The 13,203-nt window shown below is 54.1% G+C and overlaps 1 protein-coding gene across 1 annotated transcript in view; it reads left to right on the top strand.

Moving 5' to 3' along the window:
* Positions 1 to 13,203, top strand: part of NPC1 (Niemann-Pick disease, type C1) — a 32,060-nt gene that overhangs the window by 14,819 nt on the left and 4,038 nt on the right. Inside the window, 11 exon segments of the mRNA XM_005875408.2 lie at positions 314 to 414; positions 2,965 to 3,067; positions 5,444 to 5,633; positions 6,067 to 6,249; positions 7,082 to 7,196; positions 8,722 to 8,849; positions 8,939 to 9,079; positions 10,225 to 10,314; positions 10,685 to 10,875; positions 11,149 to 11,264; positions 11,787 to 11,916. Coding sequence (XP_005875470.1) covers positions 314 to 414; positions 2,965 to 3,067; positions 5,444 to 5,633; positions 6,067 to 6,249; positions 7,082 to 7,196; positions 8,722 to 8,849; positions 8,939 to 9,079; positions 10,225 to 10,314; positions 10,685 to 10,875; positions 11,149 to 11,264; positions 11,787 to 11,916 — 1,488 coding nt within the window.

Raw genomic sequence — 13,203 nt, 5'->3', positions numbered from 1 at the left:
CCCCGCCCCCACCCCCACACCTGAGGTGCATGGAACAGCCTACTCCCTCCCGGTGGATTCTCCCTGGGCCTGGGGCCTGGCTCTGCACACGCTGCTGGTGTAGGGACTGTTCTTCCTGTATTAGCTGCTCCCTGTCTGAGTCACGTCGTGCTGTTTCCTGCCTCGCTCAGGGAGTCCTGAGGAGCCTTAGGGCCCACGTGATGCTTGGATTTGTGAATGTTCTGTTGAATACATGAGTGAAAACGGGGTGGCCTGGTCAGCAGTCAGGTCTCGGATGGCCTGAGGCTGGTTCTAACGGGCTGTCTCCTCGCAGGGCTCCTGCCTCGCTGAACGACACCAGCCTGCTGCACGACCCCTGCCTGGGGACCTTTGGGGGGCCTGTGTTCCCGTGGCTGGTGCTGGGAGGCTATGACGGTGAGTGAGAGAATAGTGGCCTTGATTGACAGTCCAGTGGAAGTCATCAAGGCTTTACACAATCAACACTTATATTAATCTCCTGTTTCTTCAATCCCAAATGCAATATCTCCTGTGGGTTTGGGTTTTTCTGGATTTGGGTCACACTTTAGGAAGCTGTTGAAAGTTAAGGGTGTGTCCCTGGAATAATGTAATTGCATACGTCACACAACATGCAGTGCAGCCTCAGGCACTCCCGAAACCCGGGGAGCCCACCAACCTGTAGGACCCCACAGGATCCGGGGACCTCAGGCTGAGAACCCCTGTGACGGGAAGAGACGCCGTGCAAGGTGGAGACCCAGAACACTGGTGGATTCTTTTCTTTCTAAACCAATTGGCTAAGAGCGCAGACACAGTTAAGGTAGGAGGAGCCATTGGCTGAGAGCGCAGACACATTTAAGGGAGGGGGAGCCATTGGCTAAGAGTGCAGACACATTGAAGGGAGGGGGAGCCATTGGCTGAGAGCGCAGACACATTGAAGGTAGGAGGAGCCATTGGCTGAGAGCGCAGACACATTGAAGGTAGGAGGAGCCATTGGCTGAGAGCGCAGACACATTGAAGGTAGGAGGAGCCATTGGCTGAGAGCGCAGACACATTGAAGGTAGGAGGAGCCATTGGCTGAGAGCGCAGACACATTGAAGGTAGGAGGAGCCATTGGCTGAGAGCGCAGACACATTGAAGGTAGGAGGAGCCATTGGCTGAGAGCGCAGACACATTGAAGGTAGGAGGAGCCATTGGCTGAGAGCGCAGACACATTGAAGGTAGGAGGAGCCATTGGCTGAGAGCGCAGACACATTGAAGGTAGGAGGAGCCATTGGCTGAGAGCGCAGACACATTGAAGGTAGGAGGAGCCATTGGCTGAGAGCGCAGACACATTGAAGGTAGGAGGAGCCATTGGCTGAGAGCGCAGACACATTGAAGGTAGGAGGAGCCATTGGCTGAGAGCGCAGACACATTGAAGGGAGGGGGAGCCATTGGCTGGCTCTTTGCTGGTCCCCCAGCACCTCAGGGTGGGTGCCCGGCCGTGGGTGCTGACTCACAGGGCGGCTCTGGCATCTGAAGCCTAATTACGGCAACTCGTGGGTTTCCCCCACCCTAATGCAGAGGCGGGATGTCTCCTAAGCCCTGCTCTGCCCGTAATAAAGTGCCATTTCTGTGGTGGGAAAGACGGCACCAGCTTGCTAGTCACAGCCGTCAATTAAATTTGATCTCTACCTTATTCCTTCCACCAAAATACATTCCAGATGGACCCCAGGTTGAAATGTAGGAAGGGAAACTATAAAGGATTAGAAGACAATACAGGAGGAATTTTTAAATGGAGAAGGCATTTCTAGCAAGATAAAACTCAAGGCCGCCCCAGGAATCACTGATGGATTTGACTACGTGAGAACTTTAAATTCCTACATGGAGAGCAAACGCCATAAGGTTTTAAAAAATAAAAGCAATAAACTGGAGAAAAAAATAGTATACATAATAGCATTTCTTTAATATATAAAGAGCTCTTGTGTAAAAAGAGAAAAGGAGGGAAGCCATATGACAGTTAACATTACAGAGGGGACATGCTCCACCCACTCCTAGGCAGTGACGGGCACTCACCTCAGTCTTCCTGCCTCACAGGTGAGCACAGGGCTGGGAGCTCGGAACCGGTGGGTGACGGCGGGGAAGCCACAGGTGGGGCGTGTGAACTGGGGCCTAGAGTATAAACTCCAGGAAAAGGCAGGGGTCTCATCTCCTTTGTTCACTGATGTATCCATGGTACTTCAGTCCTGCCGGGTACTAAAGTGTCTCAGTAAATATTCTGTTGAGTGAAAAATAGGGTAGAATTTTGGTGGGCAATTTGGGAGAATCAGTCACAATTAGAAATGCACAAACGTTTTGACTCGGTGATTGTAAGAATTGATTCTACAAATATGTACTTTGCATATTAAAAATAGAAGGTTAGTCCTTGTAGTAACTTTGTTGATGATTTTAAAAACTAAAAATATCCATCAGTGGGAGGTTGGTTACATTATACTAGACAATATTGTACAGCAGAAAAAAGAATAAGGAAGCTCTTTCTGTACTAAAAGGAAACAGCCTCAAGATACAAACGTAAAAGCATGATGTGCAGACTAGTACGCGGCTATTGTATAAAAGAGAAGGGGGGGGGTATGTGTGCTTGTGCCTCTGAGGAGCGTCCTGGCAGGAGTCCCAGGATGGGCAGGGCCAAGAGAGAGCAAGGAGAGGAAGGAGAGGGACGCTCACAGCCCCGCTCGGCTCTGCTGGGATGTGTGCTGCGGAATAAATAAAAGGGCGTCTTCCCGAACGGCAGTGTGTGCTGCTTCCACAGAGAACCCGTTTCATTTGTTCTCCACGTTTCGCAGGCACCGTTTCAGGAACTGCTGTTCCGAGCGTGCTGGGCGTGGTCTGCAGCCTGGGGAGAAGTCGCCAGCTGTCCCGTCACTGCCCCTTGCACTGACCTACTTTTCTGCAAGCTGGTAACCTTGTCGATGTCACATTTTTCCTTTCTAGATCAAAACTACAATAACGCCACCGCCCTGGTGATGACCTTTCCTGTCAATAATTACTACAACGACATGGAGAAGCTCCAGCGGGCCCAGGCCTGGGAAAGAGAGTGAGTGCTCGCAGGGTGTGTGGGAAGCTGGGCACCAGCAGAGACCACCTGTGCCTCCTCCACTAAACTAACCCTCCACCACCCGCCCCCACCCGCATCTGAGTGATGTCTTTTCACTCACTACCAGTGAGATCTGTGAGTAAACGTACCTAAAAACATTGTTTGAACAGATCTCCCTACACAAAAGTGTACATGCAGAAACTTTTCCTTCATCGTGTTCTAACAGCAAAAACGGGGAGCTAGCTGGATGTACGTTATTAGGAAGGGATACGTAAGTCGAAAGTGCGCAGTCGTTCAGACAGGTGGTAAGTGGTTCGAGATGCACTAAATAAACTCGCAGTCAGCACGGGTAAGTGAGCATATGCTGCCCGCGCCGCCCTCGCCCAGGAAGCTGTCCAGGCCGGCGTCACCGTGTCTGCGCCTCCAGGGAACGGGGTGACGTGAGGAGGACGGGCTGTGACTCTCCCTTCATCATCTGCATCAAGTGCATTCTCCTAAAAAGCAGCTTTACTGAGACTGGTCCACACCATACATTTCGCTCCCTTAGTGAGAGCGTTCAGTCCAGCAGCTTTAGTATATTCACAGATGATGTGCAGCCGTCACCACAGCCAATGGTAGGGCGGTCTTCACCTCAGAACGCAGCCCCGCCCCTTTAGCGACCACCCCCACCCTCTCGTCCTCCCCTCCCAGCCTGTGCAGCCACTGACTGCTTTCTGTCTCCATGCACTTTCCTATTCTGGACTTGTCTATATTCATGTAATCGTGTGTGAGATTCTGTGTCTGGCATCTTCCATGTAGCACAATGTAGTCAAGGTTAATCCAGGCTGTGGCACGTGACGGTCCGTCCGTGGACATAGCGGGTTCTGGTATCCATTCACCCGCCGAGGCAGGCGGGCGGTTGCTCCTGTGACTGCTGCGAATAATGCTGCTGTAGACATTTGTGCACGAGCGTCTGTGGGAACTTTTTATTTCTCTGGGTGTGTGCTACGATTAGGATGGGAGGGCCACATGGTCACTCTGAGGAACTGCCAGCTGGTTTTCCAAAGGGACTGCACCACTTTCCGTTCCCACTGCAGTGTGTGGCGGTTTCATGTTCCCCGTCCTTGTCAGCACAGCCTTGTCGGGCTGTGATGTGGTTCCCTGGTGCCTGACGAATTCTAGCATCTCTTCACGCCCTTACTGCCTCTGCATTGCCTCCTCAGAGAGGTGTTTATTCATATTCTTTATCCTTTTTTTAGCTGGTCATTTGTATTTTTATGATTGAAGTATAAGAATTCTTATATAGTCTACAAGTCCCTTATCAGATAACATGATTTCCAAGTATTTTCTCTCATTTTTTGGTTTTGGGTTTTTTGCTTTCTTGACAGTGTTCTCTGAGACACAGTCGTTTTTAACTTTGATGAAGCCCAGTTTATTCATTTTTTCTTTTGTTGCTCGTGCTTTTTGTGTCATGGCTGGGAACCCTAACCCCCGGATGTGCAGATTTATGTCTGTGCTTTTCTAAGAGTTTTATTGTTTTAGCTCTCACATTAGGTCTTTGGTCCTTTCGAGTTCATTTTTGGATATGGTGTGAGGTAAAGGTTCAGCGTTCTCTTGCGTGTGGCTATCCAGTTGTCCCAGACCATTTGTGGAAAAAGTTAGTCTTTTCCGCCGTTTGCTCCTCTGTTGAGAAGTAAGTGGACTCTGGTTCTGCTCCTTCGCTCTGAATGTGTAGCCTGGCGCGGGCAGTGCACTCCTGTTCACTCTTGTTTAGTGATGAGTTTGAAGTCAGGACATGCGGACCCTCCTGCTTGTTCTTGAAATAAATAACAGGTTTAGCTCTTCTGGGCCCCTTGCGATTCCCTGGGAATTTTAGCATCAACTCACCATCCTGCAAAGGAGTCAGCCAGGTTCTGATAGGGCTTCTTTAACCTGTGATCAGCTTTTAAATTATACTCCACAAGCATGTATCTTTATCACAGTGCACAGACTTCACTTAGAAATCTTTTTAGTAAAAAGAATGAGACCAGGAACCGATTTCCGAATTTGTTCCAAACCGATTTAAATGGCAGAAAACTCAGCATGTCTGCACTGTCTCCCTCCCGTCTCCAGCAGAGACGATCTGAGTGCAGATAAGGCTACGTACACGTGGCTTTTGTCGGAGAAGCTGGGGTGACTCGGTCGTCCCCATATGCCAGGGCTCAGTCCTCAGGGCTCACACAGGAATCAACCCACGAGTGTGCGAATAAGTGGAACAACAAGTCAGTCTCTCCTTTCCTCTCTAAAAAAGTTAATAAATAAAAATTTAAAAAACTTTTTTTAAAAGTTGGGAAGAAGTCCCTCACTTTGCTTTCACTCAGTTTTAACTAAAAATATAAACTTCTTCGTACTCTTTAGGTTTATTAACTTTGTGAAAAACTACAAGAACCCAAATCTCACCATTTCCTTCACTGCTGAGCGAAGTATTGAAGATGAACTAAACCGTGAGAGTAACAGTGACATCTCCACCGTGGTGACCAGCTATGCCGTCATGTTTCTGTACATTTCCATCGCCTTGGGGCACATCCAGAGCTGCAGCAGGCTTCTGGTGAGGGTCTGTGGTGTGGAGATGTGGGTGTCTGTGTTGTTAGGAGTGGAGGGTGCAGCCTAGGCCCTATTTTTGCCTCTTAATTTATCATGTTCAAACCTGCCTCAAATTCCCCTGTGCTTTTTTAGTTGTATGTAACATTCCCTATTCCCTGCATTTATTTTCCTCAGTTCCAACTTTTTGGATTATCTTCAACTTAAAATTAATTTCACATGGTCCAAGTTTTTCTAATTTGTCTACTTATCACCTAAGAATGGAAGCTCATAATATAACTTCTTTAGGAAGACCTAAACAATTTTTCTTATTTTTTTCTCAAACTGGGAGTTGAGCTTTTAGCTCCAGATGGGCCATCCCATGTGGCGGGTGGAGACGAGGACTTTAGTGGCAGGTCGGACAGGGCGTGCTGACAGCCGGCGTCTTTGTTGTGTCTCAGGTGGATTCCAAGGTCTCCCTCGGCATCGCGGGCATCTTCATTGTGCTGAGCTCAGTGGCCTGCTCGCTGGGCATCTTCAGCTACGTTGGGGTCCCCCTCACCCTCATTGTGATCGAGGTCATCCCCTTCCTGGTGCTGGCGGTCGGGGTGGACAACATCTTCATTCTGGTCCAGACCTACCAGGTGCGTGTCATGTCTCACGGAGTGTGGCAGCCAAGGGCGAGCTCCATGAGCGCTGCCCGGCTCCACGCAGAGTGTGTGTGCGGACACTCAGACACCTCCTTCCCTCTGTGGCACCCGTCACTTGTTCTGCATATTGGGGACCAAGAAGTTCACCCCCTCTTTGGTTGGTATGATAAAGTGAGAATCTGGTTTTAAACATGTTCAATACAGAGTGTCCCAAAAGAATGTGTATGTACACACTTTAACAGCTGATTCTATTACGTTTGAAAATGAAGTGTATTTTTAAAAACACTGCCTTTATAATTATCGAAAGTGTGCGCATACATTTTTGGGGACACCCTCTACACATGCAAAAAGGGCTGACGGGCTGTGGAGAATACTTTGGGTGCAAGTGCTATGGAATGATTCTCCGCATAGCGTGGAAGGAGAGACTGTCAGGGACCACTAACAGGACGCAGGTCAGCACAGGACCCGCCAGGTAGAAAACGGTCTCCATCACTGCTCTCACCTGGCCCCGCCTTGTCCGTAGCCTTCCCTGCGTGGGACTCAGTGGCCGTAAGTGGTACGTCATTTCACCATCGGCCGCCTGCAGCCTGCACCCCATGTACTTTCCTCAAAAGTGACCCAACCTTTGCTGGAGCCTCGCCTGTCACCTCGCCCAGAAGTCGGGAACACCCTGAGTGAACTAGCCTGAGACCTGCCGGGTCCCCCACCAAAGATTACGTTCAATCCGTAGATGCCACTAACCATTTTCCTTTACTGTTAACACAGAAGCAAAGCGGTGGCGTGGTGACTGAGAAACGTTCATGTTGCGTGCTTGATTTTTTTAAAGAGAGACGAACGCCTTGAAGGGGAGACCCTGGACCAGCAGCTGGGCAGGGTCCTGGGAGAAGTGGCCCCCAGCATGTTCCTGTCGTCCTTTTCAGAGACGGTGGCCTTTTTCTTAGGTAATCGGCTGCAGCTGCTGGGGAGGAGGCTGGTGTGTGACGTGCCCCCTCTGCTCTTCCTTCTTGAGCTGCCCTGAGCGGGGAGGTGCCATGTGGACGCCGGAGAGCGTGGGACAGGTCCTGGTGTCCGTTAGCCAGTGTCTTCTTTCTGCGTCTTCCAGGCGTGTCTCTCTTGGGGTCCAGGTGCCTAGGACTCCTCTGCCACTTCCCCTGTCTGGCACCCACGGCAGATGTTGGTATTTGAAAATAGCTTCTCGCACAACCACGGGTTCCTCAAAACAGCCCTCCAGGCAGCAGCTGCAGGGCACGTACGCTGTTGTCCGGGCAGTCGTCCTGTGCACGCGCTCATGGGACCAGCGTGGTGATAAGCTGGGTTCTCGGGTCTTTCCTCAGCTCAAGGAGCTGGAACAGAACCAGCACTTTCACAGTCCTTCCTCCTGGGAAGTCAGCCAGTCCTGGGGCCGCTGTCTCTGCCCGCCTCTGGCGTGTAGTGAGAGAACGGCTCATCCTCTGGAGAGGAGGCCGGTCAGGCTCGCCCAGAAGTCAGAGAAGACACAGCCCACACATGCCTGCGGGCCACCAGGCCTTCACGGCGAGTAGGAGCCTCGCAGGGGCAGCCTCAGCACGGACACATCAGCTTCCATTCCCATGGAGCCCTGAGCCCTGCGACCCGCGGCCTGAGCTCCTCTCACGGTGCAGGTGCAAAGCAGCTAGTTCTCCTCTCAGCTCCAGGGCGAGACCCAAGGCGAGTGGGAGGGTAGGCGCAGCTGCTGCACCTCAGGCGAACACGGGGAGACATGGTGGAGGCTGCGGGGCAGGTCCAAGCCCGCGTCCTGTCCTGTCCAGTGTGTCGCTGGCCCAGTGCTGCGGGGCAGGTCCGAGCCCACGTCCTGTCCTGTCCAGTGTGTCGCTGGCCCAGTGCTGCGGGCAGGTTCTTCCTCAGCAGCACTGAGAAGCAGACGCACTGTAAACGTGGGCTCCTGGTTTTATCGTCTAAGTGCTTTACGTTAAGATGGTTTATAGGGTGTGGGCCAAGCAGGCTGCAGTGCCTGTGGGCCCGGAGTGGCCAGCTTCAGTGAGTCTGAGCCGTGCTGTGGGCGTGGAGCTCCCTCATGTGGCTGTAAATACACAGAGAGCCTGATGTTGGTGTGACAGCAGATGGGAACGTGTCCCTCTTACGAGGGCAGGGAGGGCACCGTAAGAATGGCCTGTGCTAGTGGCTTTCAAGTATTGATGTGCATGCATTGGCTCAGAGAGCCTATGAAATACTCGGGAATTGGGTTGAAGTCCACTGTCTGGTTAAGCAGGATGGGGCCGAGCCCAGGAACCTGCATGTTAACTCCCAGGTGGTTCTGATGCTGACAGCCTCTTCTCAGCTCGGGTACCCTCCCGAGACCAGCACCCTTTGGGGGTGGGGGGAGGGGAGCAGCTCCTCGTGTTCTATGGACCCGGGAGCGTGTGATGCGCCAGCGCCCTCTGCGGTGAGTGGCAGTGATGACCGCCTCCCTCCCACCCACCTCCCCAGGAGCCCTGTCGGTGATGCCCGCCGTGCACACCTTCTCGCTGTTTGCCGGGATGGCCGTCCTCATCGACTTCCTGCTCCAGATCACCTGCTTCGTGAGCCTCCTGGGGTTGGACGTCAAGCGTCAGGAGGTGAGTTGTTACCAGATTGCAGGCTGTTCCACCTGCGTCTGGAGTCTGACTCGCTGGAGGGCATGACCTTTGCTCCCTTTGTCCCTCAGAACAACCGGCTGGACATCCTGTGCTGTGTCCACGGCGGCGAGGATGGCGCCGGCCTCCAGGCCTCCGAGAGCTGCTTGTTCCGCTTCTTCCGAGACTCCTACTCCCCACTGCTGCTCAAGGCCTGGATGCGGCCGATCGTGGTGGGAACTCACTGGGTTTCCTTCCTGTTTTCTCCCGGCACAGACTCTGTCCCGCGCCTCCTAAGAACCGCACGCATGGGGGTCCGACAGCTGTCAGCTGCGTGTGCAGAAACAAAGCTGATACGGACAAATACGTACTAGTAAATGCTTATTTTTTTAAATATATTTTTATTGATTTCATAGAGGAAGGGAGAGGGAAAGAGATAGAAACATCAGTGTTGAGAGAGAATCATCAATCAGCTGCCTCCTGCACGCCCCCTACTGAGGATCGAGCCTGCAACCTGGGCATGTGCCCTGACTGGGAGTTGAACCCTGACCTCCTGGTTCATAGGTCAATGCTCAATCGCTGAGCCACGCTGGCTGGGCCGTAAATGTTTTTAGCTATTTTTTTGCAGTCAGTGTAAGCAAGAGCTTTTGTTTTGAGTTTTTATTTTGGAATAATTAGAGGTTGAGTTGCAAGGTACAGAGGGGCCCAGATTCCCTTCGCCCAGTTCCTCCTGTGTCTCACGTAGTTGTAATTCAGTCTCAAAACCAGGACTTGGACTGGGCACAGAGGGCGGGTCTGGTTCCTGTCCTTTTATCCCACGTGAAGATTCATGGACCTGCCACACAGTGAAGATCCGTAACCGGGGGTCTCCCGTGCTGCCCCCTAAGTGTCGGCCCCCCTCCCGCCCCCGCAGCACCTCGATCTCTGGTCCTCGCGGCCAGCAGAGCTGTTTATAGTTTCTCTGTGGGATGTGGCCCCAGCTGCTGTCTGTCACTGCTCCACTAAGAGAACGTTAGTTTCCAGTGACGGTGGGAGGAAGAGCAGCTGTGGCTCCCTGAGCACTGGTGTCAGGTGCTGCGCTGAAGTCTAGATCATGCCTGTATTTTCCTCGTTTCGTGGGCGAAACTGGCTGGCGTTCGAGTCTTCGTTTCCCTGGTGTGTTGAGGAGATGGGAGCTAAGAGGCTCAGTGCTTCCCCGTGTCCCCTGCGTGCGGAGGGGCCGCCGGGAGCCGGGTGGTCCGACTCTGGACACCCGTCCTCCGTGTGCTGGGCGTGCCGTTCAGGCTTGCTGTCCAGTGTGGGGGGCCGGTGCTCTGTGTGCGGAGCCTCACTCAGCTCCTTGTAACCAGCAGTGCTTCTGTGACCCACCCCGTTCCAGATGGCCGTGTTCGTGGGCGTTCTCTCCTTCAGCATCGCCGTCCTGAACAAGGTGGAAATTGGATTGGACCAGTCTCTCTCAATGCCAGAAGTAAGATGCCTTTATTTTAACGTACTCATTTTAACTTACTTTATTTTAACTTTGGATACATTTCCAAACGTGCACACAGGTGGTTCAGGTTAATGCCTGCTGTGCCTGCCAGTGCTGACGGGGCCTCCTGTGACCTCAGCTGCCACAGGCTGTGCCGGTGGGGCCTGGCACTATGAGCCCAGACAGTGCTGGGCACAGCACAGGTGCGAGCAGCAGGCTGACCCTGTGAGGTGCCCTCCTGACAGCGGGACCTGCGGGAGCACCAGAGCCCAGGAGGGTGGGAACGGGACCAGCTATGCAGGGAGTCCTGACTGGGCCTCATCAGGCGCCCTCAGCACGCCCACATTCTTCCTGCTGCCTCTTCTTCCAGGACTCCTACGTGATGGACTATTTCAGGTCCCTCAGCCAGTTCCTGCACGCGGGCCCACCCGTCTACTTCGTGGTGGAGGAGGGGCTGGACTACACATCCCTGCAGGGGCAGAACCTGGTGTGCGGGGGCATGGGCTGCAACAACGACTCGCTGGTGCAGCAGCTGTTCGACGCGGCCGAGCTGGATGCCTAGTGAGTACCGGTCCCCCGGCTGCCTGATGAAAGTCCTCCCTGAAAAGATATTTTCTCGGGAAATGAGGTTTTGAGAACATATGCTAACTTGAGCCTTCCCTGAGCAAAGCCTTTAGAGGACTAACGTACCGCCTGGGCCTCAGGGTTCCAGAAGGGCCAGTGCAGTGTCCTTCCGCCCGGCAGCAGCGTTGAGTGCAGCCAGGAAGCTGGGTGTCACGAGCAGGGCCGGGCCTGGGGCTCCCGGGGCAGGCAGTCACGCTCCTTTCCCCCCAGCACCCGGATCGGCTTCGCCCCCTCGTCCTGGATCGACGACTACTTCGACTGGGTCAAGCCGCAGTCCTCGTGCTGCCGGGTCCACAGCAGCTCCGGGCAGTTCTGCAACGCCTCGGGTACGTCGCCCCCAAGTCTGTCCTGCTTTTCTGAAAAGCGTGGTGACGTGGAAATCGCGTGGCACTCACCTCCGCGTGTGCCCACTCCCTGCCTGCGCTGGGTCTCCTCCCTCAGTGTCCCCCCAGGGCTGCAGGCTGAGCCAGGCCTGAGTCAGGAGCTCTGCTTTCAGAGTTGGGGTTTCTCGTCTTTTCCGACGACACCGGTCGCCCCCTGCTGGGTATCGGCCATCTGCTCTGTGGCTGCCCTGTGGTCACTGAGAGTCGAGGTTGTCCCACTGTTTCCTTGATAAACACATGGGAGCCCTGGCTCTGTGATGCCCATAAGGCCCCTTCACGCAGGGCAGGACGTGTTACAGCCAAGATGGAGGTGGCATCTCAGTCAAATGCGTCCGACTGTGAAACTCACAGAAGCTTGAGCTTTTGGATAAGGAAAAGGATTCAGGAAAAGATACTCATAAATGTTTTAAAGTGAAATCTGGAGACCCATTCTCTTCTCCTTGGCTCCTTCCTCATTTCTGCTAGTGGCCGACCCTGGCTGCATCCGCTGCAGGCCTCTGACTCCCGAGGGCAAACAGCGGCCCCAGGGGGGAGACTTCATGCGGTTCCTGCCCATGTTCCTCTCCGACAACCCGAACCCCAAGTGTGGCAAAGGGTAAGTGAGCCCGTGGATGTGCACCCACCTGTTTGCACAGAAAACTTGGGGAGGGCGGGGGAGCCACAGTGTGTGGGAGAGGCTCTCTTTCCACCCCTCCTCACCCTTTCCTGATCTCTGGGAGAGAAAGAAACCCCAACACCTTCCAGGAAGCTCCTCTCTGTCTCCAGCCGACTGCATCTTGGCTGGGCACTTGCTCCCTGGGCATCTCTGTCCGGCCCTCCTGCTGGTCTGTTCCGTGTCTGTGGGCGCAGGGGCCAGTGTCTGCTCGGGTGAGGTCATCCTAGGTCCGTGGTCGGCAAACCGTGGCTCGAGAGCCACATGTGGCTCTTTGGCCCCTTGAGTGTGGCTCTTCCACAAAATACCACATACGGGCGCGCATGTACAGTGCAATTGAAACTTCGTGGCCCATGCGCAGAAGTCGGTATTTTGTGGAAGAGCCACACTCAAGGGGCCAAAGAGCAGCATGTGGCTCACGAGCCGCAGTTTGCCGACCACTGTCCTAGGCTAAGGCTTAGATGGTTTGGGCCCCACTGTGCTGCTCCCCAGCCTGTGCCTGCAGCCAGGCTGCTGTCCCCACAGAAGTAGGACGTCTGGCCTGGAGATGGGGATCCCGAGGGGGGGAGGGCAGGGGGGAGGGCGGCTCGGGAGCTGTCGTAGGAGAGGATGCGTGTCAGGTAGGCCTGGACGTCCTGTTTTCTCCCGGGAATACAGATTGGTCCCGAGTCCATCCCTCGTTAGTCACGGAGAGCACGTCTGTTCTGAGACCTGTCCCAGGCTCTGGGAGTGAAGTAAATAGAAACGGACCTTGCGTCTGGGTCTGTGTGCAGACTGAGTCTGTCCTACACAGAAGGAGCCCTGTGAGCTCAGCCTGCACGAAGCAGTGGCCACCCCTCTGTGCCGTGTCCTGCAGGCACCACCACCTCATTCCCCAGCTCGCCACGCGGCCGTGTCGGCGGTGTGCCCGTCCGCAGAGACGATACTGCGCCCAAATGCAGGGGCTCTGCCGAGGGTTCCGGGCCACTCTGCAGGCTGACCTCACGTGGCCTCACTCCACGGCCTTCCTTCCCCACTTCCTGTTTCACATCATTGCTGAGCAGACTCATATGAAAACGCATTGGCTGCAAGCAGAGCCAGATGAGAAACAGTAGCAGCTGTGCACCAACCAGCCAGGGTGGGGAGAAGCCAGAGGGAGGCAAGAGCCAGCCCTTCAGCGTCCCCACGAGGGCCTGCCCTGCGCCCAGCCAGCGGCTCTCCTGTGCCTGTGTGGACTCTGACACCACTGTC

The sequence above is a fragment of the Myotis brandtii genome, unplaced genomic scaffold (genome assembly GCF_000412655.1).
Source record: "Myotis brandtii unplaced genomic scaffold, ASM41265v1 scaffold460, whole genome shotgun sequence".
Taxonomy (NCBI): domain Eukaryota; kingdom Metazoa; phylum Chordata; class Mammalia; order Chiroptera; family Vespertilionidae; genus Myotis; species Myotis brandtii.
This window is presented reverse-complemented; position numbering and strand designations above follow the sequence as displayed.